Below are 23,265 nucleotides of genomic sequence, written 5' to 3'. Positions count from 1 at the left end.
GTTAATAGGAAGTGTAGCTGTCAATAACTGCTGTTGGTGGCTATAATGAGGCCTCTTTCTTTCACTGAAAGTGATTTCATTTCTCTTTGTCCCTGTAAAAGCTGTTCCATTCCCTAATAAAAAAATAAAAAAAGACCCTACACAACTAAGTTGCAATGGTAAAGCTAGCAGTATGACCCACTTCTTGTGATCAGCTGGACTGAAATGACATGAAGGGGAGAAGGAAAAAAAATAATCCCTCCCCAAACATTTTATTGGAAGTCCTAACACTAGTTAGAATACTTACTATTTCCATCACCAAGCAACACAATATGCTCTCATATTTCTTTTCTATGAAACCTTCTAAATCACCTTTGTTAATACTGTAAATATCATTCAAAAAAAAAAAAAAAAAAAGACATCTATGATCTCATTTCTTCAAATTGTAATTTACATATAGCTGTTCTCTCTGCTCAGTTTGTTGGAGCAAGGCTCAATGTAACATAATCCCTCTAGAGATTGTATTAATTCACTCACATGCTTAAATGTGATGAGAGTAAATGTTTGTTGGAAATATATCAACCTGAATCTTTTCCTAAAATAAAAGCTATAGTGCACAGACAAGAACATCATGAAAATTCAGCATCTCATCCTCAGGAAGACCAAGCAGATGAAAACACCTACCAATTCATTACCAGTACTAAATATAGCTGTAGCACTACCAAAACTATCCATACTGTTTAAATAGCTGACAACTACACGGTATGTCAAACAGAAATCTCAATAGCTTCATACAAGGTGAGAGGTTTGCACAATATGACTATACTGTACTTCAATAAGCAGAAAATAAACACAGCAGAGGATAACATTTCTCCCCTTTTCTATCTGCAATTTTGTCACTCAGTTTTCTCTGAAAAAATGAAGTTGTAGGCGACAAGGCAGCATTGTTTTGCTCCTCCCATAGAAAAAGGGTATTCCAGTTAAAGTTTATGACTCCTCCCATGCAACCTTTTAGGCTGTCCATCAAATTCTCATCAATGAACAAAAGCACATGTAAGAAATCTGCAGTCACAGCAGCTCAATAAAAATACTACCAGGCAATGCCATGCTATCTCACTGATTGTTATCAGTTACTTGATCTTTTTGCTTCGGTCAATTAGCAGCTGCTTATATTTATATACATTCCTTACATATGTGAATTTCAAAAAGATTATATTTTCCACTGTGTAGTTCAGCAGGTGAGCAAAATTCAGTTATCTTTAGTTTCAATTTGCTTCAAGAAAATAAGTTTGATCAATATTTTTAAATGTGAGCTGCCATTTAATTTCCTGACGCCACCAGCCTTAGCACCTGCCAGTGTTAACCTCAGAACAGATTATAGATACCAATAGGTTAATTGTCTGCATCAGTTAAGGAAAGCGAGCAATACCACTGAGTAGCATATCAAGCTGAAATTCACTGCTTTGTATATTTCAGTACTTGCATTTCTTATAAAAGAATATATGTATACCTACATATACACACACACACTTTTTTTTGGAAGGACAAATACCTAGGCATGTACCTAGGCATTTTAATGTGCAGCATCAAATATACCTCAATCAGAAATTTCTTCCTTTTTATGGAGTTTGATTTGTCAGGTGTAAGGGTCACGGTCGAGAGCAGGTGGCCCCTACGGGGACAGAGATAATGTCAGTGACAGGACTGTTGAGTAACTGCACATTATCAAAACTCTGGTTGACACTGGTCATGCTCTACTGTAGAGAAGCCTGCAGTAGTGTTGCGTCCAATCATTTTCACTAAGTATCAACACGAGCCCTGAGGAGGAGAGGGCTAATGGGGAACATGGAGAATGGGAGGAGGGTGACTGCCTGGAAATGTCCTTTTCCAGCCACACTTTCCAAAGCAATTTCTAAAGCATTGCCAAGTATCTTAAGAGATTTTTCAGGGCAAATGGATTCACATTGCTAATTACTTCCTACAGACACCAGAACCAACGTACGTATGCTCCAGAGAAGATTCCCAACTCACCACAGGAGGAAAACCATCTTCCTTTTGTCTCCCTCTTATACTAAAAAAAAGTACAGAACATCCTGTCCTCTTGGCCAAATTAATTCCTCCCATAACAAACTTCAAACAAGAAAAAGCCGCATTATTATCTGCAGAGTTGTAGGCAGGATCAAGCGTTGAATAATCCAAACTGCTTCCTTTACCTCACTGCCTTCCTAATAGCAGAATCAAGCTAATGTGATGTAGCTATTCCTGTACTCACTGTGAAAAGCATATAGTTCAGTTACCAAAACAAATCCTGGGAACCTGACAGAAGACATCTGCAAGTCTCTCTTGCTGTGAAAGGCCCAAACCCACTCATCAGTAGCAGTCGCCAAAACAAAAAAGACAAAAAAGAAGTTTAGACCAAAATCTTGTCACAAGAAAAAAAAAAAAAGTTTGTGGGGTTTGGGAAGGGAGGGAGAAGTATTTTCTAACACCACAAATACAGATCACTTTGAAAAAAGTAAACAAAATTAAAGTCTCATGACTGACTCAATGACCAGAGTACTTTCTTTTGGGGATCTAAACCTAAGACAACTTTAAAACCAAAATCCGTAACTTCTAAAAGCATTTCTGCTTGTTCCAAGACAAGCTATTAAAAACCAAAATTAACTCAATGTACAATACTTACAGTACTATGGTTTATATATTTCTGTCCTGATGGGTTCTTCTCTACCTCACCCCGAGGAGTTAAAAATTTCAACATCAGTAACTCTGAACTGCAGAATAAGTACTCTTAAGAAATGGAACAAATATTTATTATGTACATAGAATCAAAACCAACCAAAGCTCTTGCAGTTTTTTGGTGAATGTTCTTGGTTTCACAGCAGAGAGAAGTCACGGAAAGAAGAGCACAGGAAGCTGAAACAGCAGATGTTTCAGAAAGCTTAAGACAACCTTTCCAAGATAAGAGATGAATTGAGATTCCTGATATTTACCGATTTTAAGAAATCTACTCAAAATTTAGATATTATAATTGCGAATTAAAACTAGACACTTTCAAAGTAACACAGCTTAATAAATTTTTTTATAAAAGGAATGGATTCAGCAACAGCAGATAAGCACTCCTTTTAGCTACTTAAGTTTGTAATCACCTCTATTATATGCCAAGAATACACTGACTGAATTACAGGGGTATAACATGAGGCATGCTAGCATCTGCTTAAATATTCTAAAAAGTTCCTGCATGACAATGTAACGTGGTTGTTTTGTTTGTTTGACAACATTTAAGAAAAGTACTGCTCTCTCTATGATACTTTAACAGTTTCATGTACATATACTTAATGGACATTAAGACAATAAGGCATGTTGGCATCTTGGTCATGACAAATTCATCTGTGTTCTTCAAAAAGCATGTTTATTTTCTTACCAAAACTATTAACACAGTAATTTTCACTAAGAGTGCTTGAATCTTAAGCACAGGGCAGAGAAATTATTCTGCAATTCAGATGTCCTAAATTCTCAAGGAACATGCAGCACTTACAAGCATTGTACTGCAACAATTTGAAAAAAAAAATCAAAATAAATTTCAACAAGTATAATGAAATATGGCTGGTTTACTTACTTGTTTTTAAAAATTATCTTTAGAATGGACACATTTTCATGATTATGTCATCCCTAAGCTACTCTGCTAAGCTAACACAACCCAGCACAGCAACGGGTCACCCATGTAATCATGCTGGCATAGCAATATCACCTCTTGAGTTAACAAAACCTTTTCTTATTTATTCTTTTTTATTGTTAACCCTTGGGGTTTCTTTTCTCTGGATGCCTCCTGAACACGTGCTGGACAGGCTGTCGCTGCTCACATTATTAGCTCTGATAAGCACACATCTCTAGGTGGTATAGCTGCAGGCTAAGGTAACGGCCTGTATACAGATGGACCCCATGCTCATGCAGAGAACTACTGAATGTACAAGGGCTCCCTGTAGGGACAGACAGGAAGCTAGCACGACCAAGAAGACTGTAAAAGCCCATTTGAAGAATAGCTTTTTCTCCTATACTAACAATATATTTATCACAATTCCCTAGAGACAAAAATGAAACAAAGGTATACTAAAAGAAGTTGGTCAAACAAAATTAACACAGAGTAGAAAAAACAAGAACAAGTTAAACAAGTAGCTGTGCTACTTAACGTAAACAGCACCAGTTCATAGATGCTATCTTCTATAGCACAGAAACTGGCTATCAGGAGTTCTGACTACTTAATTACACAGCTTATGCTCCTAGTTTGTAACTGATTACAGGCCATGTCTTTTATGCTATTTCCCCTGATGAACACTATCCTCCTGTCCTAACAAGACACATTCATTCCGGCAATAATTTCACAGTAGATTTGAAATTCTCCTGACAAAACTGTTTAACTTTCATTTCCCATGAGTTGCTCTCCGTGCCTGTATAGATTGAAAGGAGTACAACAAAACAGAAGTGATACCTTTTTTCAGAAGAAATATGAATGTAGAATTTGTTCACTCATTTAATTTAAAAAATGCACTGGAAACACTCAGCTTCCACCTCTAACTTTCAAGAAATTTCATCAAAACTGCCTTAGAGCTAAGAGAGAGACAGGATTATTTTCAGGATTTTTACCTCACATCCCCTTTCAATGATCCACATCACTAATATTACCAATAAGCAATACACAGCTTGATGTTGGTGCCTTCCTTTGGTCCAAGAAGGACCAGAAGGACCAGAAGGACACACAGGATAAATGAGGTGTCTCAGGGCAACAGTGAGTGATCCACAAGGTAAAAGGGGTGACAGCAGTACCCTCAGTCGTCTGCTTGTTTTCAATACGCTGTGATGCACAGCAGTTTGCGTGTGCCTGGTTGATTTATGGATTATACTATATGGTTGTAACTAAATTTAATTCTCAGAAAACAGATGTGTAGTTCAAAAAAAACTTCTGTAAAGAAACTGTGAATTGAAGATTGTGAAAACAACACAATCACAACCAAACACAAAAATGGCAGAGTTGACACTTAGTCCAGCCCTAGTTAGAGCTTGTTGTCCAGACACCTCACAAGGCACAAACAATAACAATCTAATCAGTGTTATTTAAAGTCACAATACCAAATCCAGTACTTCACTTTCCTACTAGGCCTCATAATTGAAGTCTACTAGACTATTCTAATAGCAGAAGACTAAAAGCCACACACCTTCAGGGAAACACCCGTGCTTAAAAAGCAATGACTTGGGGAAGAACTGTGCAAGTGTAACCACTGACAGAGCAGCTGCTTTCATGGGAATAAAAAAAAAAGGATTCCTGAAAAAGGTTACAGACAACACCAAGCATTCAACTTTTCCACGGCACTACTCATCGTCAGGTGTTTGCAGCAAAGATGTTGGAGCCAGAAGAGCACAAAGTGCAGCAGGATGCCAGCAATGTAGTTATCTCTATCAAAAGCAACCAGCAGAATCTGTACAGGACTATGCAGTGAGACACAAAATACCATGAAAATCTTTCACACCACGAGGAGGTTTGCTGGTTATCTTGCAACAGAGTGCTTAAAAGAGTTGTCAAACTTCAAGCATTCTTTTTTTCTTGGCTTTAGTTTTATTTATTTATTATTATTTTTTCTTTTTGTGTAAAAGAAATAAGTGTTGCAGATTTGCTGACCTTTTCTCTGATGACAGGTGGCTGTGAGTAGTTTGCAGCCTGGCAGACATATTCAAAAGAAATAAATAAACCCACTTGATGTGTCCCTTCAAGGTGAAGTTGATGCTTCAGCAAAGAGGGAGAAAGTAACTGCTTTTCAAAAGACACTTGTGCTATGGAGAGATCATTTTGAAAATGGATGATTAAAAATGCATCCACTGTTATTGACTGTTTCTGAAAACAATGCAAGTGTCTGATATATCTGTATGGAAACCAAATTTTCCAACCTATTTAAAAATCACAGAAGAAGTTTCAGCAGGATTTGAACCCATTTGTTAAAGATATAAATGTGTAACACAATCTGATTAGCTGATTTTATCTTTATTGCATTCTTTTTTAATTTCTATTTTTGCACGTTTCATAATGTACACAATACACTATATAGGGATCATATTTATAATTAATTACTAAGTCCACATATTTTGGATATAGTGCACTCACACTTTTCTTTTTAACCAGTAACGTTTAAAAGAAACTAAAGAATACCAAAGCAGAACGCATCAGCCTAAAAGAAATTCTGTCTAATGAGGTATCTCTGTGCACATACATCACTAAAGCACTGATGAGGGAAAGGATACACTTTGTTAATAAATATATAATAACAATGGAGGCCCAACCTGTAGGGTCACACAAAGCAATTTCATCTACACAAGCATCAAATAATACAGACAAGTAACTCTCGCGTTTCCCACTCATGGCACGATCCAAATCAAAACATGGAAAGTTTTCTATCAATCAGAACCAATCAAGAACAAAGTTCTTTTGATAAACACTCCACACTACCAAGCAGCCAAGGCCAACATGGTAGATCTAGATACAGACTGCATTATTGGTTTCACAGCAAGCATCAAGATGCTGACCATACATATTCATTCTCTGACTACTTGTCTCCAAAAACAAGGATTATGTTCAGGGCACAGAAGTGAATACATCAGATCTCCTGATGTATATTTGACTCTTACCTTGCACTTTATCTGAACACAGCTCCTTAGCTCGCTCTCTCATTATTTGTGGAATTAAAACATCTTTTTCTACATGTCTCAGCTTAGAATTCTCTGCAAGAGAGACAGAAACAAAAATAAAAGGAAGATGTTATTTTTTTAAGAGAGAAAAATCAGTCTACGGAAATAACACAACACTGATTATAGAACAGTTACTAAGATATAAAATCTGTCACAAACCAACAGCAGAAAATACCATGGAAGAACTACACATAAAAGCAGGGAAGTCCCAAGATTTGAAATGACTCATATACAGGCACAAGCATTATCCTGAACATTTTCTGTTGTGCTCAATGTGCAAGATGAACCAAAAGTAATGAAAGAAATTAAAAAAATCTGGTGGCACTTTCTCCTTTGTACCTTACTAAATGAAACATCTGCATAAAGACAGCACAGAGATTTAGAGTTATGTTCAATTCAAGATATTAACATTTTTCTATCTGTGTTATCTAAACAATCCACAGCTTTTTAGCTCATGTAATAAAGCAAAGAAATAAAGCATGTTGAAGCAGAATCTAAACTTGTATTACTACATGGAAGACTTCTGTTCTTTGAAAAGAAATACAAATAACCATTCCCTTAAACACAGCATCAGTGAGTTTCCTCACTGAGAAAATCAACAGGAGAAAACACTGATGCCTGAATCCTGGATTTAAACATAGAGCTGTGGTTTGCATGCAGTTGCCTCTGAACAGAATTCAGGTCTATGGATGAGAAGTACAACTACTCATAACAGAGATCACTTGGAACTGCAATAATTTGTTTCTAGATCAACTCTTCAGAACAAAGGGGTGAGAATTTACCGAGCACAGCTTTCTCCTTCTTAGCTTCTGATTTAAAAGCCCTTTACAGAACATTTGGTCAGAACACTGTAGAGCTCAACATCATTATACCAAATACCTGATTTTCCTCCTCAAACACACTATTTATTTACCTTTTGATGTTGATACAATTCTTCAACACAGAATCAGCTGTGATGCTCTCATTATGAAACCTCTCTGATACGCTGTTATACTGAGTGACAATCATCATTTTAAAATAACATTGAGATATTTAGATTAGATGGAAGAAAAAGTGTGATGTAATAAGACAAGGAAATGAGAAAAATTTAAGTTATCTACCTCATTTCAAACACACTAATTTTCAGAGCATCTGCAGTTATGTCTAGATCAAAAAGAAACAGATTGACGTTTCTCTAGTCATTTCTAATGCCTCACCTTTTAAAGCTTAGTAACATTATGAGGCTGCATGGTGAGGTTTTGCAGCATTTTATCTGTGATACTGCTGGGTGACTCTGGTCACGAAACAGAATGCCATAATGACCAATCCCCAGAATTAGAACTAAAACCTTCTCTTTCATCTGAAAAATTTCTTGTTCAAAAATTCTACAGCAAAAGAAAGGAAATAAAGTCTCTTATGCAGCAAAAATTCTAAACACAAATTCATTTCCTTTTATGCTCTGATTCTCATGACTGAGAACAGAATTATAATTAAATACAATTCTGACAGTTCTTCAGAGTATCAGTACAAGTACTGTACAGAGCATTTGTACAGTAAAATGTAAGGTGTCATAGAGCTTTAAAGCACATCTCCTAAGAAGCAGGACAAATAAGTTCAGCCAAATGGTAAGGCAGAAACAGCACACTGAACTACATGCCTCAGCTCTACTTTGAGCAACTTCAGCCAAAACAAGCTGGCACTCCTACAGTCCTGCCCTATCCCAGGGCCTGCAATGCTCTTCCCTCTGCACCCACAGATGTTCTCTGCAGGCCTGCGGACTGAAAAGGGAAGTGAATTTGATTGGACACTGAATAAATTTCTTGCCATGCAATTTTTCAGCTAGATAAATTTCCCAGTCTATTTCACTATGAAACTTCAGTGGTCCATGAGAAAGAACTGTGCAAGAGCAGGAACAAGGGTAGGGAAGGTTACAGCTACCACAAGCACCACTGGCTCAAACTACAGCCTATGCCTTTATTTTTTCTTTGTTAATGGGACATCAGCTGCCACCAAAGCAGAGAATTAGGCAGCCCCCAGTTGGCACTGTGCACCCTCATCACATCAGCAAATGTGGACAACTCAGACACAGGGCAGTGTCCTGTAAGAAGAACCAGAAGAGAGCAATGACAGTCATTTAAAGGCAATTAAGGAACAGTAAAAAAGAAACAAGAATGAAGACCACTCGTGGTCTCATATACAGGAGTTTTTTTCTTCAAAGATTTATTGGTATCAGCTTTTAAACCATAGGAAGCACAGGCAATTCAAATCATTTTATACAGCCAAGGTGGTAGATTTCTGCACCCACATGCATCTGTATCTCCAAACAGGTCGAAAGGAGATGTTCAGCTTGAGCAGCACTGTATTTACTCACGATTTTCAACTGCATTGTGTAAAGCATTTTAATATTCTTCTTTGATTTTAAACTATTCATTATATCATATGAATGGCAATTTTCAGTCAGGGACTTCAAAACACGTTCCTGAAGTTGCTATCCCTAGCATTTATACAGAACATCAAACAAAAATAAGGTGCAAATATTAACAATGTCAGATACCAGATAGAAAGAGTTTTTGTGTGGAATAATCGTATTTCTGGATAGCAACCTGTAAGTGCTTGCAAAGAGTTCAACATCAACCTAACTACATCAGCTCTGCAGCTAACATTACGTGGCAAGAACTTTCAAAGAAATAACACCTTAGAAGCAAGACTTCATCAAAAAACATGAGACAGTCATGATGTGAAGCTACCAATTCCTTTTGCCTTTTTTCAACTGTATTAGATTTCCTAGAATAATAAGTAGTGTTTTCCCTTTAGATAGTTCACTAGCCTGCACTAAGAAATATATTTCTTATTCTAATACCAGATTTGCTGCCAACTAGTCCCAACGCAATCTGCATTACAATACACCTACTATGTTTTCTGCCTACTGTTTTATTTTTTCTTCAAAATATTAATAGAATTATTAAAGAATAATAGAATTATTCCTAAAAAGAATAATAGAACTATTCCTAGGCTTTCTTACAGTTTGCTCTTCTTGTTAGAGAGTTGATACCTTTGGTTCCTATCTACCACCTTCTGCACTCTGCCTGGTCATCCGCACAGGCTGCTTGAGATGTTCTCAGCATCTGGCTACAAAATGTAACAAGAACAAATCTGGCTACAAATCGTAACAAGCAATTGGTGCAAACTGCATCAGCGCACTCCAGAACCCTGCGGCTTCTCACAGGGACATGGAACACAACGGCTCAAAGATCTAAGCTTCCAGTTGCCAGAATAAAAGACACAAGGTCAAAATCTATAGAAAACTAAGTATCCCTCTGAAAGGGAAACTATTTTCCATGCCACTTCAGGGTACTGTAAAGAATTAAGGGTAGAGATTACAAAACTATGAGATGCTCCTATTCAGTGAAATACTGAGAACAATTTTAAAGCATTTCTTTTCTTAACACAAATAAAATCTGGGGGTTTTGGTAAATTTCAATGCCTGAAACAGCTCTGATTGCATATAATACCTAGGGCACAAGGTTACATTTGCAATAGTTTTCTGTGGTTGATTAAACCCTCAGCTGCAAAAGCTATCTAGTGCCATGGAAAGCCAAGGCTGCAACCATTCTGTTTAATTTTTCATTATTTTTCATTTTTTCATTATTTTTCTATAAATGACAAAAAAGAGAGGAAATGTGTGCATCAGTAGGATGCAAGCACTAGAAGAGTAGAGAATACACGTTGTTCCCTCTGCATTGAAGCTGGGAAACCAGGAGATGACTGAAACGCTCTCTTTACCTTCTAGCCTCCAGCTATAGGATCCAGGGAGGCCTGGAGAGAAGACCACAGCACAGGTCTGTGTAATGGACAGCAAGCCTTCAAGAGGACAAGAGACAGAAGGAACATGAAGCTGCTTTACAGTCTTAATAATGAAAGGAACTCCAGCAGCTTGTCATACTGAATAGAGGGCTATTACAGAAAGGAGATACCAAGATGAAATCTTTCCTTGAACAACGACCCAGTGTAAGTTTTATTACCTCCCTGCCTCACACCTATAGCATCCAACAGGAATTGCATTAAGCAATTCCAACAGAAGTTTTTGGAACATGCATTTCTGGTTACTCTGCTTGTAATTTGGATGCCCTTGGTTGTTCATCTAGTGACTTTAAAAAAAAAATAATACTAACTCAAGCTAATACTAGTACTACATTAGGTGATTCAATAAGAAATAATATGGCCTTTCAATAAGAAAGTATAAATGATGAGCTAAGCAATGAGTAACAAGTTAACAAAATGCATTAAATTCAGGGGTTTAATCTTTTTTTGTATCTCTTGACAAAAACAATCCATATACTGTAAAGACAGCATACAACTATTGTGTTTTACGAAGCTCATGGCTTCCTATGAGCTTATTACAAAGCTGACTGGAAAGTATACTGGAAAGAAACAGCAGTGCAGTGTTAATTGTATGCTTACAGGCAAATGTTTCTTTCATCAGACTACTGGCTCCAAAGCCCACGTCAGACTTATTTTAGTTGCATGCCAGTTGCATTTAGAATGGGCAAAGAGCTACGGCTTATAACTCCTTCAGGAAAAGAATGCACTCAAGGCTTTCATCGCTGCTACTCTGCCTAGCTTCTCCAACCTGGATTAAACAACAAGTTAACATGAATTCATATAAGATCTGTAAGTCATGTGCGTATATGTGCACCATAAAAATAGTCATCAAAAAAGGTCTGTATCACTGAGTATGTTACCAATTACCTGAAGCCTCTATTCTAAAGTCACACATCATCACAAGAAATTTAAGAGAGAGATCTATTAAAACCACAGGCAGAAAAAAAGCAGGTGCTTCCAAAAATCTTGGAAGATCTTCTCCTGCAATTGTAGTTTTTAAAAAACACTTCTTGAAGATGAAATTAATACTCCCTATACAGCCCTATAACCCGTGAAGGAACTCCTGCGCCCTTACTCCAAGAAGTTCACAGGGCCAAAATGACAAAACAGTTTCAGCATACTCCTTTAAAATTCTGTCCCACAGAAACATTCGGGATCCAGCTAAAGGCAATGAATTTCACCAGTCCGAAACATCCAGTGTGAACCAGCTCACGATGGACCAGGAGCGAACATTTTCCTGCATACCTGAAATGCCACCACGTCTGGTAACTTCATTTGCACGTCAGTGTTCGCAGAGGAATCGGGAGTCTTAAGTACTTTGCTTTCTACCAAGGTTTTAAAGTACAGAAGGACAACATAAAGTGAGAGAAGTGTTATAATCCAAGCAAAGTAATGTATGTGATACCCTGAAATCCTGATTGAAAAGCAAAAGAGGCTGATCAGCTCAGTTTCTTTATACAGTAGCCTTTTTTTTTTTTAAGCTGTATATGAATAAATTTATTTGTATTTAAAAAGTTTCAGATTTTGAGATTTTTCTATCTAATATTCACATCATTTTAAATTAAGATGGAGTACAGGGATGACAACACCAGGGAAAATTTCCAAAGCTTTAACTTCTCACCATTCTATCATCACCTCAAAGTCAATTTTCACCTTTTTCACTGGCTGAATTTGTTATCTTACATTTTGCTTTGGGGCTTGTGTGTTCTAGCAGTATGGCAGTACTCGATTGCAAGAATACTGTTCACTAAAAATGAGCAATAGCTGTATTACAGTCTGTAATATCTAGAAAGAAAAGGACAAACAAACCTGACAGAGCACACTTATTTGTTAATTACATGTGGCTTCCAAATGCTCATACATCAACAGTAAAGCCAAGCCTGGAGTTGCACGTGGAGATTTTTGGCACAGGGTGGTTTGGTTGTTGCTTTTTTTCAACTCCTTATCACGTAACATAGCCAGGACCCAAAGAATCAAATGCAGATCGGGGCTTAATATTTACTATGCTGGTTCATTCATGCTGTCTTAACTACTGCACAGGAATAGCAGAGCTGCCAGTTAGGAAAACTTAGGGTGTGAGCTACTTAAAAGGAAACCAACCTAAATCCCTTCAGACAACTGTAGATGAGAATTCCAGCAAAATACACAAAATAAGAAGGTAGTAACAACAATGCATGTTACTACTTGGAATTTTACTTGTTCTGAATTCTATTCCTTCTGCATTATTCACTTGTTAAACTGATGTCAAATTTCTCTAAACACAACTTCTCATCACTTGAACAAAGACACTAGGCAGCAACTATTTCAGAATCAAAATACACATTTTGTACTTCCTGAGACAGCGAAAACTGACAATGCCACAATGCAGCTGGATTCCTACATACAAGGCTTCATGCTTTTTACGTGAAGCCCAAACATTTGAGCACTCCTGGTCTAATCTGGTCACAAAGGTACAACTCCTACTACCCCACACCCTACCTAAGAAGGGATGTTGTTCAAGAACGTGCTGCTCACTTCCACCTAGAAAACAGAACAGAGGAAGGTCCACAAGCATCACAGACTATCCAAAGAACATAAGCCAAAACAAACACATCACATAAAGTAAACCTAACCGGTGCATTACAGAACTTTGTATCCATTCAAAACTGAACCAAGAAATCAGTAACCAAGTGCAAAGTAACCTGCATTTCGATGAAGACGAGGCACAGGAAAATCTATAAACCATTGAAACCCCCAGTCACTAACAGAGGAGATGCCAATGACATTAAGAAAGGCAAGAGTATGACACACTCCTCTCTTCTTTCATGCAAGCCTTGAAAATAAAAGTTTCATTAAGAAATCCTACCTAACAACTTTAAGGAATTGAGCATTTAGCTCTTCAATCACTTTTTTCAAGATATAGTTGAATAGTTTATCTGGCTGTGCAGTTTACATCTTTCATTTCAGATAACAAAGACCACACACGAATTAAGAGAAAGTATTTCGAATATCAGGACAAAACACCATTCTTTTGTTGTTTTTTTGTTTGTTTTTTGTTTTTTGTTTTTTTTTCTAATGAAAGTGATGATTAAAAAAGAAGATAAAACAATGCCTACCTTATCCATCATGATTTCTGCACTAACAGATTTAATGAACAATCAGCACATTGTTCAGCACAGCAAATGAATCAATGGAGACCTTAAAAACTAATATCACATACATATGATCCAAAAACACAAGTAATCATTCAGTTTGCCAAAAGTTGTACAGCATGAGGCATTTTGACATGGAGAGAAAACTGAGAGCCTTTTGGTTACATTAACAAAATTACTGAAGATGTTTTTCTGGATTTTAAACTCTAAAGGATCCTTTCAAACTATTCAGCTGGAGAGTCCCAGTACATCATCCATGTCTTAGTTCTTTTCCCATAAAAGTTCTCTATAATGGGCAGTTAAACAACTTCAATGCATCACTATTATCCTTTCCATCTACATTTCTGACACAGGCCAAAGACAGTAAGAACAGAATCAGAAAGGTCAATCTGATGTAACACCCTTCTCGATGGTAACTTATGTTCTTGATCACCAGTGTTATGTAAGGACGTTCTTGTAATTACAAGGTGAAACTGTTCTTCCTTTCACTTGTAGAATTTTCTCCTTTTAATTTGACATTGCTGTTTCTCCCATTATTTCTCCCTATCTTTTGAACCTATGAATACATAGCCATAATTCTTCTATTTCTGTTTTACTGTCCATGGCATTTCAAAACAAGCCCCAACCATTCTAGGCCAGCTCAGTCCTTTCAGTGATACATTATTACTGTATTTAACCACCCTGATTTTCAAATGACAAGACACTCAGACACTTCAAGCAACTTAAGAAAAAGATTAAGTCCCTACGTTTTTAAAGCCCCTAAAAATATCCAGGGTAGGTGCCAAACCTTGCATTGCTTATTCAAACTACTATCAGAAACCTCACTTTTCTCTTCAAGCATTTGTGAGTTCTCAGAAAGGGATTCAGACATCATTATTAAAAAAAATGACATCTACAACCAATGCATGTTAAAAAGAAAATGTGCCTTCCAATAACCCATGGCTCCTACTACTGAAAGTCACATATTAACAATGACAATTTTGGAAGTGGTGCACACACACACACACACACAAAAAAAAAAAAAAAAAAAAAAAAAAAGCCAATAAATAAAACTCCCACGTTGGGCTGTAGCACATTCATTCTTAAGGATAACACAAAATCATGTTAATGCACAGTTTTCTCAAATGACTTATCTACTAATTCATTTACTGGCCAGCCTGCATGGGGCCTTGGGCAGCCTGATCTATTGGGTGGCATCCCTGCCCATAGCAGGGAGCTCAAACTAGATGATCTTTAAGGTCACTTCCAATCCAAGCCATTCTATGAATGGAATCACCTACTAACAAAGCCACAGCTTCTTCCCAAACCAGGGCTGTCAAAAAGCCTCCTTCCATAAAAATTGTGACATGATTCACAGCTTCTACATTCCGAACCTTAGAGGACTCCCTGACACTCACTCTCTACTGCCTGGCAAAGGCACGAGAACATTTGTGTGTTTTGTAACCATAAATGGAGCATCACTCATGGTAACTATTTATTCAACTGTGATTTTTCCTCTTTTTTTTTCTCATACGTGAGCCAAGAAGCAGTTAATGATGACAACCGCACCAGGGTATCTGAGTTAACACCTTACTGATACAAACAGAGCATCTCACACCTCTCGCAGCTATTGTTCCACTCTCTCCACAATCTCACGTAGACATCTCTGCTTTCAGTACAGGTTCTGAGGTTTTCAGCAGAGTTGTAACAGTTAGGGACTGACGGCAGGGCTAGTGGGGAGATAAACTAGAGGAAAACAAGGTCGCAGATTGAGCGAGGTGTCAGTAAGCAATGCTGCTGCTTAGCAGATCAATCTCAGTACCGGTGTAGGAGTATATATCTAAAGTACCTGCTCAGGACTACCACTACAGATTAAAAAAAAAATACAGTACAGGGTGGGAGGCACACGTCATGTATCAGCAGGAACAAACGTGGATGCAAAACATTGCTGCTGTATGTCAGAATCTGGGATCATCCTCTTTGTCATACAAAGAATGAATGATAGCTTAATTTCAGCCATTGTAATTACTATAAACTTCTTTTAAAGGATAACTGACAGCAAAACTGTGCTGTTGACAACTACCACCAGCTGTTACACAGCAGAAGTTTTATGCTATTTTCTTAACTCTACCACTCCAACACTTAGATGTGCCGTCCACAAAACCAGAGCTTGAGTACCACAGCAGTGCCTTATCAGCAGGGTCTGGGAAGCCAGACTCAAAGCCATTGCCATCAGAAGCAGGAAAAACGGCCAGCGCCCTTTGGTTCCTGAGGCCAGTGCCTCATCAAGCAAGGCACAGGCAAGACAGGCAATGTGAATGCCCTGGCAGCTTTCACCTTGCTGAAAGCCTGACCTTGTAACACAGGTGTGCCTGCAAAAGGGACAAGCCTCAGGAACGTAGTGCTCATATGCACCTCGTGCTACTGCTAGGCCACAGGTTAGAACTCAGCAATGGGACACAGCCACGAGCCACCGGGACACTTGTGCACACGAGGCCCAGGACAGCTCGCTGCTTCACTCCCAGGCAGGCGGGCAGGCACGGCGAAGCTCCCGGGGCACGCAGATCTCGCTGTGCCGGGGCTCAGGCCGAGTTCTGCCGCTGATGGGAGCCTGAGGCCCGCGCCGCGCTCACAGCGCTGAGGCAAAGGCAGGAGGCGGGCAACGGAGCCCCCGCACCGCGAGCACCCGGGGGCAGCCCGAGCCCGCCGAGCCTCCCGCGGCCATCCTCCTCCACGCCCAGCGGGGAGCAGAAGCGGGGACTTCCCACAGGAAACCGTGGCGAGGCGCCGACAAGAAGAGGAGGCGCGGGGGTGAGCGCTCACGCGGCGGGCGGCCGCCCCTACCTGCTGCGCTGGGGGGAGGCTCCATCTGCGGCTCCACGCTACGCCCGCAGCTGCGCACCCTACGCGGCCGGCCCCGAGCCGCTGCCGCGCAGGCGCGGCCCAACCCTCTGCACAGCCTCGATGCGGGCAGAGGGCGGAGGCGGCGCGCGCATAGGGGAAGGCGGGAAGGGATGAGGGAAGGGTGCGGGAACTTGCCGGAACTTGCCTTGGAGTGCGGGTTTGGGTTTGCCTGTCCGCTGGGATGAGGGGCTGTGAGCGGTGCTGAGGTGGTTTAGACGCTCGTCCCTGGAAGACTCCTGGAGCAGAGGATATCAGCTTCTCCAGGAGCTCTAGGCAGTGAGAAGATGAGAATTACGGGAGTGGCTACGTTCGTTGGTTAGTTGTTTTGCACCCTCTAAGAAAGAGCTTCCTGTATAAGTACGGTTGCTTAGGACAAATCACACCTTAGGAGGTCTGCAGAAAGAATGCGCAGTGCTTTTTACATGACCATCACTATGAGTTCATTGCACTTCAGTCCGATCTGCGTGTCCTCGTGGTTTGCCTCTTTATTGAGACGTATCTGAAGCATGCTTAAAGAGCAGAGGAATAATTCTGGTCTTGTAAGCCTCTAGAATTATTAACTGACCGGCCTATCTGTTAATGATACGGTCAACCCCTTTGAGAGGCAAAACACAGAATGAAAATCTGTAAGAAGGTACTTAGGGCGCTCTGAAAGTAATACATAGTTCAGACATGATGAGAGCTGAAAGTCGAGACTTTTTTAACAGATAGAATTCAGTCTCCAAAGAGTCTCTTTGCCCACTAGCCTCTTCGGCTATTCTGGCAGATGAGTGGTATGAAAAATCAGTCTATTTAAAAACCAGCCTCATATATGAGGTGGCAAAAATTCTTCCTCAGTATAGCATTTCCTCTGTAATCCTGTACTGTTACTTCCTGCTCAGTGCAAATGAGCTGAGGGTTAAACATTACATTGTCAGGTAAGTGAGAAGTCCAGGACTCTTCCTCAAACACCACATAAACCTTGTGTGCCTCTGGAAAATAACAACAGAAGCAATTTAGAAAAACTCAATGGGATCACAAAATCAGGTTATTTATTTGTAAAAATAATTATCATTCAGATAGAGATCTGACTTTCAAATTCAGCTTTTTGTTTGCTTACTGTTTTTTTTTTTTTTTCCAGATATGTATGATTTCCCCATATGATAATTCAGTGCTTTTATTTGAAAATGGATTATTTTAACTTGAGGCCACACTAAAAGCTAAGTTCTTCATGCCAAAGCATTCACGGAAATTAGTAGAGCGTGATGTAGGCAACATCTTCCACACGATTGCCTTTGGCCTTACTGATTTAGAGTACTTCTGTTACAGAGCCTTAAGTGTCTTTGTGATATTTTGTTTTTATACCACAAGTTTTTTCTCATTTCTTATTGTAGAATATGGATATTATAATTGTTTTTGGTAATATTAACCTATACCACTTTCAGTTGATTTTTATAATTTGATACTTTTTGAATAGGGCTGTGAAAATACAGCATATTTTTTATTATTATTTTATTTTAAAGGCTTTTGGCGTATGCTTCTTCTGCAATGAATGCAAGTGTTGGGAAGGAAAAAAAAAAAAAAAAAAGCCAATCTGCAAAGAGTTACTCTGCAACAAGAAAATACAAAACAAAAACCCCACATGATACAAAAAGGAGCTTACAACACAAGATCCGAAAACTTAAAACAGTAAGTTGAAATCAATACAAATTAAATAATTGAAGTAAGTCTTCTTTGCCAATCTTAGACTTTTGGTTGTTGGTATCTACAGATGCCCTGCAGAATGAGAACTACAAAGATTTATTTAAATTTAAGATCTTTGAACTTCAAAATTGTGTTAATTTGATTGTTTTAGATATGGGTTACTAGGCTAGAGACAGCCTCTCTTTGGAATGGTATTTCTGTTTTTTGATGAAGACAATAGATGCAAATATCCATCAACTTTGTAACTCGGGCAACCTGCCCTACCCTGCTGCAGAAGTGCTGTCAGGTCTGGAAAGCAACAAAAAATTGCTACAAATTCTGCAATTCTATTTTTCACATATGACAGAAGAAAATGTTGAATGCTAAGAAAAAGCGAGATCTTTCTGAGTGAGAAACAAATAGAAATGGAAAAATAATTATAGAAAATCTTTCTTCTGGAAGTTTGAGGGGCAGAAATAATAGGTTTTGAGTGAGAGAATATACAAGTGTGGATCTGAAAATAGACTTATTCTATTTGGAGCTATTATAAACTATTGGGAATGAGAAAGCATCAGAAAAAAATATAAAATGTATTAGAAATCCTGACAAATAATTGAATGAGACTGACATTATGGGTAACAGAAACAACATAGCTAAGACACTAAGATATACACCATCTAAAAAGAGGCTTTAAATTAAAAGAAATAGACTTGGGAGTCTGTGGTGGTGGCTGGATATGGTTGGCACAGTGACTGAGTTGAATATGAACAGAACGATTTTTGCAAACAGAAAAGAGGAGATTACACTGTTAGAAATGTGATAAAAGCCACGTCAAGAATTTTAGTAGATGGATAAACAAGGTAAATGCTTTGTAAATACATATTTTGCACATTTTTATATGCAGAGTAGATGTAAGATCAGCACTGTATATATAGAGAAAAGATTTACCGCCATCCTTCAGGTAAAAGTGCTGGTTACATGAGCTTCATTCTGTAGGAGCACCCAAGAGTAAAATGAGACAGTTCCATTACTACAACAACAAAAAAGATGGGAAGTGGATATCACTGGATATCACATAAACAAGAAACCCTCTTGCACCTTATTGCTAGGGAGAGTTTTGAAATGACATTCAGAGAATATAATTTGTGTTTAGTCAGATCTTTCAAAGTATGAATCTTGCATTTGTTCTGCAATCCTGTGAAGTTACGATGACATGCATCGGACCTTTTCTTTGCAGTACACTGATGGATGTTAGTACTGTAAGCTTAACTTCATTACCATGCTGGTATCTGCTCCTGTTTATTCTGTGCTGCATGCATCATTTCTTCAATACTGTCTCCCACACTTTATGTCTACAAGGAAAACTGCCATGTAATCTTTCATGCAGTTAATTCCCTGAGTAAAATATTGGGTACTCTGGTGAAGAGTCTAGTGATTGTGGTCACCGTTTTCTGCAGTGGGGAAACTCCTGTAATTCCCATTATAGTCCTGAAGGATGCAAGAGGCGATGGGGATGCTTGATTTTCAGCAGTCCTCAAGAAATTAAAAATAGTCATAAGTAGTGCTGGATTGCAGTCAGTTCTGTGTTCCTGAGATTCATCTTGTCATTTGATTAGTTAATCGCCCATTTTCAAAGGTGTGAACGTATTTTCACACATCAACAAAGACTGTGTTAACAATGAAACTATAAATAACAATAGAGATGAAATATCTATTGCACGAGTTTCTGCACCACGTTCTTACCAGATAAAGAGCCTCTATCTGTCTGCACACAGGTGTGATTTTTTTTTAAACTCCGAACAGTAGCCTTGTCATATTAGTTCAAATGAATATTTTCAAATGGCACCTCTTCAACGTGTTTGCTGTTAACATTTTTGATCTTGTTCCATGAAATGTAACTTCCAGTAAGAGGCTGTGATTCTTTGCTACGCTTACTCGTGTGAAATAAATATTCACTGATAGGTGAGAGATGTGAGGGAGTTTTAAATGAGAGTTAACGTCTAGAATAAAAGGAAACATTTTCTTCTCTGCTTAAGGGAGGTAGACTTTTACAAAAGCCAATATAAGGTTGTTCAAGGTCTTACTGGCAATTGCATTCTGAGATTTTTCATTCACTGGAGAAATCTACAACAGGAGAGAAAAAGAGATGAAGGATAAGTTTGTAATCTCTTTTGTAGTGCATATTCCAGTGTTGTAAAGCTGTTCACCCACAGAAAAATCGTATTTATGTGCTTGCTTTCTAAAAGTTTCAAGTCAGAGATCTTCTTAGCAGAATATGCTATTGAAGGAGGAGGAAGCAGTAGGAGTTTTGAGTTACTTCTATCCTATCCAATTAATCTGTAATTTCGCTTGTTCTAGAAGCTTGCAGACCTCCAAGCCTACAGGCCCATGAAGTTACACATGGGACTCTTGAACGTTATTTTCACAATGCAAGCATTAGCACTGTGTTACTTTGGCTTCTCTCTCGACATGTCAACTGCAGTTTTCAGAGCATCAGGTGGCAAGCTCCCCAGTGGCACTATTTCCAGGCCTCTGTGCCTTGTCTCTTATCACTTCTTCAAAAATGAAACCTATTCCTTTGTGAGGCAGGCCTTTCTACTCATGTTTTAGGGAAGTTGGAAGCATCTTGTCAGGGTGACTACTTCCCATCATTCCTGTTGTCCTAGCAAGAAGTCACTGAAGTAGTATCTAGGGAACTGGCCATCTGCTCAACTAGAAAGAATGCATCAAATAATAATTACATTTTCCAGTTACTACTAGATACAGTTGCCAGAGAGAAAAACACTTTGATTCCCTTCCTTCTGCAAAGTCCGCATAGAGCAGCACAGTCTTTCATTGGCTTTTGTTTCCTTAAAATTTCCTCTTTTTACCTCAACAAATTCAGATGTAACCCAAAGCTAAAAAACATATACCAAATACAAAGGACTGGATCAACATCTAGGTTTTCAAATAATAGCAGTTCAGTACTATGAGAAGGAATTGAAGTTCCACTACTAAGGTGATAGTCTTTATAATCTGTCATCATTTGATCTATCCTATTTACAAGAACAATGACTTTCCAGAGTGTGGACAGAGTGGTTTTTTTTTTTGTCTGAATACATTCAGGTCAATTATAGGACAACTCTCAATTGCACTGGAGGTTTAATTTAGACATATTTGTTACTTTGTTTTCCTTCCTTCCTGCTAAGTTCTCTTTCTGTTCATTACTTTCTTTAAAAAGCTACTTAGCAGTTCCTTTGCTTTATACTTCCACTTTTTTTTTTTTCTTTTAATGCCACAGAGAGAAGAGCTACTTCCTGATGTTAAATGTTTGAAAGGCTGAATTCAGCCTGATTTCTGGGCAGCAGTAGGCACTGCCTGGCATAATTCCTTGTATTTGAGCTTGCAGTTGAGCCATCTAACTTTCTTTTTATTGGTACTAGCCTGAATGTTTGCTAATCCCTCCCTGAAATGATTTTGGTTTGTTTGTGCCACAGAGGAGAATATCTTTACATGGGTGAGCTCTGAAGTTCAAAGCTGCTTTCCAATCTATTCCTCAGCATCCATGTGTTATAACTCCATCACTGGTGTTGGGATTTGTTAGTGGCAGAGTGAAGAAACAAGACCATCAATAGCTGAAAGACACTGTGATTGAATTTTATTAATGTTTATAATAATTAAATATATTCAGTACATTTCTTGTTATGAATTCCAGCTTGACATTTAAAGACAGATAAACAGGATGTGAGTAGAAGGTGCATTTCCTTCCATGACTGATAAAATCAAAACATGTTGTTTTTATAGAAGATTTTTTGCTCCCTTTAGTTTTCAGGTGTTTAAGGATGATGCAACGATAATAACGCTGAACTCTTAGCATCTCCATATTCACCAGTCTGGAAAATTCAATCTGACTTAAACTGCTGTGCTAGAGAACCTCAACTGACCAGCACTGATTCTGTGATTTGTACTTACTGAGATAGGGACGTTATCAAAAAATAGTATTGGCAGTCACAGAACTCTATAACCTGATATTCAGTAAGGATAAAAATGTCTCGTGCCCTTCTTTGTGTTCATTCATTGCTTTGGAAATAAATTTTTTAGTTCACAGTATCTTATCTATGTCGGGCACTTGGGCACTTGCCTATTTACAAGTGTACTGCTGAAGACACGTAATTATTCCATCACACATTTTTGAGCAGTGAAATAATTTCTCATTGCAGTTGCAAATGAATGTGATGTCTGTCCCTTCCTAATGTTCCTGAGTATGGTTTTATATCTGCTGTACTTTTTTATCTTCTGACATTTATTTCAGTGTTAAGAGATCACTGAGTTCAGAGAGGGAAGGTCTGATTTCAAAACTCAGCTCTCAACTTATATTTCCCCATAATATGATTCTGGCATGTTCAGTAGATGTTTTGGACAACTCCAGTTCTGATGGTTTGTTGGTAAGGTGGCAGCAAGGGTTAACTGCAGTTAATGTGACAAACTGTACTGCAATTTTTATAATCTTCTGATATTTTTCAAACTGATTAATGTTACACTGTAATACACAGAATCCAACTGAAAGCTGGGAAGACATTTCCCAGTTACCTCCAGTTGTTTTTAGGAGATTGTTAAGAGCCTGACAACTTCAACCTGAGTCAAATTGATTCAAGTTGATTTCAAATCATTTGCTCCAAAGCCTTTGATTAACCAAGTCTTAGACTTGGCAAAAAAAGCTTCAACCTTTGCTCACAACTGGGAGATGTATGAGGTTGTATAATGTAATGAAGCTGTGAACAAAAATGGATACTCACTGGAAAACCTTGGCAAAGTTTGTAAACAAATCTTACGAGATCTTGGAAGTGCTGGACAGTTCTGAAATTTCAGTAGCAATGAATGGCAATTTTAACTTTTGCCAAAGGGCAGCTGGCAGTTGAATGCAAATAGTACGATTTAGGACATCACAGTCAGTCTGTTTGCTCAGTTAATGAAAGTTTAAGGTATTACTTGTATTTCTTGACTTCATAGCAAGCTCCAATTTGGAATTATAGATTTT

At 38.3% G+C, this 23,265-nt stretch overlaps 1 protein-coding gene and 1 long non-coding RNA gene across 2 annotated transcripts in view; one reads left to right on the top strand and one right to left on the bottom strand.

Moving 5' to 3' along the window:
* CMC1 (C-X9-C motif containing 1) overlaps nucleotides 1–16,664 on the bottom strand; it is a 42,903-nt gene extending 26,239 nt beyond the window's left edge. The window contains exons 1-2 of the mRNA XM_052692285.1: nucleotides 16,527–16,664; nucleotides 6,652–6,744 (exon numbers count right to left, since the gene is read on the bottom strand). Of these exons, the coding sequence (XP_052548245.1) occupies nucleotides 6,652–6,744; nucleotides 16,527–16,551 (118 nt within the window). The 5' untranslated portion in view covers nucleotides 16,552–16,664. The remainder of the gene's footprint in view (nucleotides 1–6,651; nucleotides 6,745–16,526) is intronic.
* A 2-nt stretch (nucleotides 16,665–16,666) lies between these two features.
* Nucleotides 16,667–23,265, top strand: part of LOC128085193 (uncharacterized) — an 86,569-nt gene continuing 79,970 nt past the window's right edge. Inside the window, exons 1-2 of the long non-coding RNA XR_008208830.1 lie at nucleotides 16,667–16,901; nucleotides 18,089–18,254. This is a non-coding gene — a long non-coding RNA (uncharacterized LOC128085193). The remainder of the gene's footprint in view (nucleotides 16,902–18,088; nucleotides 18,255–23,265) is intronic.

The sequence above is a fragment of the Tympanuchus pallidicinctus genome, unplaced genomic scaffold (genome assembly GCF_026119805.1).
Source record: "Tympanuchus pallidicinctus isolate F22 unplaced genomic scaffold, pur_lepc_1.0 scaffold3, whole genome shotgun sequence".
NCBI lineage: Eukaryota > Metazoa > Chordata > Aves > Galliformes > Phasianidae > Tympanuchus > Tympanuchus pallidicinctus.
Note: the sequence above shows the minus strand (reverse complement) of the source record. Positions and strands in the feature narration are given on the sequence as shown.